Source organism: Trypanosoma rangeli, assembly GCF_003719475.1.
Source record: "Trypanosoma rangeli strain AM80 chromosome Unknown Tra_15.4_contig_00044, whole genome shotgun sequence".
Taxonomy (NCBI): domain Eukaryota; phylum Euglenozoa; class Kinetoplastea; order Trypanosomatida; family Trypanosomatidae; genus Trypanosoma; species Trypanosoma rangeli.
The window spans coordinates 11,642-13,560 of NW_021705788.1; the positions used below are offsets into that span (position 1 = coordinate 11,642).

The 1,919-nt window shown below is 63.8% G+C and overlaps 2 protein-coding genes across 2 annotated transcripts in view; both read left to right on the forward strand.

Annotated features, from left to right (window-relative positions):
• TraAM80_02020 (multidrug resistance protein A) overlaps positions 1-16 on the forward strand; it is a gene marked incomplete at both ends in the record, with an annotated part of 654 nt that extends 638 nt beyond the window's left edge. The window contains one exon of the mRNA XM_029379040.1: positions 1-16. This exon is cut by the window's left edge and continues 638 nt beyond it. Coding sequence (XP_029241096.1) covers positions 1-16 — 16 coding nt within the window.
• A 328-nt stretch (positions 17-344) lies between these two features.
• Positions 345-1,919, forward strand: part of TraAM80_02021 (multidrug resistance protein A) — a gene marked incomplete at both ends in the record, with an annotated part of 1,680 nt that continues 105 nt past the window's right edge. Inside the window, one exon of the mRNA XM_029379041.1 lies at positions 345-1,919. This exon is cut by the window's right edge and continues 105 nt beyond it. Within this exon, the coding sequence (XP_029241097.1) occupies positions 345-1,919 (1,575 nt within the window).

The window sequence follows — 1,919 nt, forward strand, 5'->3', positions numbered from 1 at the left end:
CTTCCCCGGAGGCTGAGGCGGAGGTGGGTATAAGTCGCAGCACACTGGTGGCCCGCAAGCGCGCGTACGACAGGAGCTACAGCGGCGCGGGGTGTCGACTACGCGAGCTGTGGGGGGCGGAGGAACCATACCCCCCCACGGCGGAGAGCGCAGCCACGTGGCCGCAGCGCCTGTATTACACATGGATCTGGAAGTACATTCACCTCGCCGCGAAGGAGCGGCTGCAGGTGGAGGATTTGCCGCCACCGCGGCGCCCGGACCGCGCGCGCGAGTGCGGGCTGAAGCTTTCTGCGGTAACGCAGCTCAGCCTGAGACGCCGCCACGGATGGGGCGTTCTCCTTGGAATGACGGTGAGGAGCCGCCGCGATAGCCGCAGCCGGGGGGTGCTGCGGTGGGTGGGCGTGCCGCAGTCCGGCGGCTACAACGACGTCATGGCGGCCGTCACGTGGGCGACGCCCCCGTCGCATCGGGTCGCCGAGTGCAGCGCGGAGTACTCGCCCTTCTTCTGCGGCCTCGTCCACGGCGAGACGCTTTTTGCACCGGAGGCCACCGACAACTCCACGCTGGAGGAGCCTTGCAGCCTCGAGTTTGTTGGGGCTGATGGCGAGGGTGCAGCGCTCGCGGTCTCCATTCCGGATCCCAAGCGGGTTTCTGTGGTGCGTGACCTCCTTGCCGCCCTGCCGGGTGCTGTCCTGTGGCAGCTCCCCGGCAAAATTATTGGGGACATTTGCACCCTCGCGATCCCCGTCCTCCTGCGAAGGTACGTCGTGTACCTCACAGGCGACTCTCCCAGCTGGCCCACCGGCCTGCTGCTCGTCATGGCGCTGTTCGCTGTGCAGACCGCACAGAGCGTGGCGCTCCACGCATTTTACTACGTCAGCATCAACGGTGGTCAGTGCTTTCGCAGCGCCCTGACAGCAGTGATATTTGAGAAGTGCTTCGTCATCTCGTCGAGATCGCTCGCGATACCGGAGATGAGCACCGGGAGAATTATTAATATGGTGAGCACCGACGTTGAGCGGGCCAACGACTTCCTGCAGTACTGCATGTACCTCTGGAGCTCCCCGATGGTGTTCATCGTCTCCATCGTTCTCCTGTACCAACTCGTCGGCTGGAGCGCACTGGTCGCCGTCGCCGCCCTCAGCGCAACGCTGCCGCTCAACGCACTTGTGATGCGGCGCATGATGCGGCTGCGCAAACGCCTTGCGGCCACGACGGATGCCCGCGTGAAGGCGACCAACGAGTTCTTCTCTGGCGTGCGCATTGCGAAGTTCATGACGTGGGAGCCCCGCTTCATCGCCGACATCGAGGCAAAACGCGAGACGGAGCTGCACTACCTCAGGGAGGTGCAGTGGTGCCGTGTCCTCGTGTCATTCATCAACAACGCCACCCCGCCGGTCATGATTGCCACCGTGCTTCTCCTGTACCACTTTCTCGGGCACGAGCTCGTGCCGGAAATCGTCTTTCCGGCCATCTCGCTCTTAGCCATCATCCGCATGCCTTTTATGTTGATCCCCGCGACGTTTAACTTCGGGGTGCAGTTCATCGTCTCCATGGCCCGTATATCCGCCTTCCTCGAGTGCGAAAACTCCCCGCACGGCGTTCTCGACATCCGCTTCCACAACACCGCGCAGAGAGCGAGCGGCGAGTCGTGGTGCGAGTTGGCCGCCCTCTTTGAGAATGCTGACATCACGGCGTTCGTGCCTGTGAAGCTTCCGCGTGCGCCTCGCGTGGTTCTCTCCCTCGCCACTCGCTTCATGCGGCGCTTCTGCTGCTGCGGCTCCTGCTACCCGGGCAGGAAGCGGCACTCGCCGACGCGGGTGCAGCAGCCGCTTAGCGGTTCTGTCCCGCCAACCAAGGCGGGGCAAGACGACACCAAGGAAGGAGGGAGTGCCGCGACAGACGTGTTGACAGAAGAT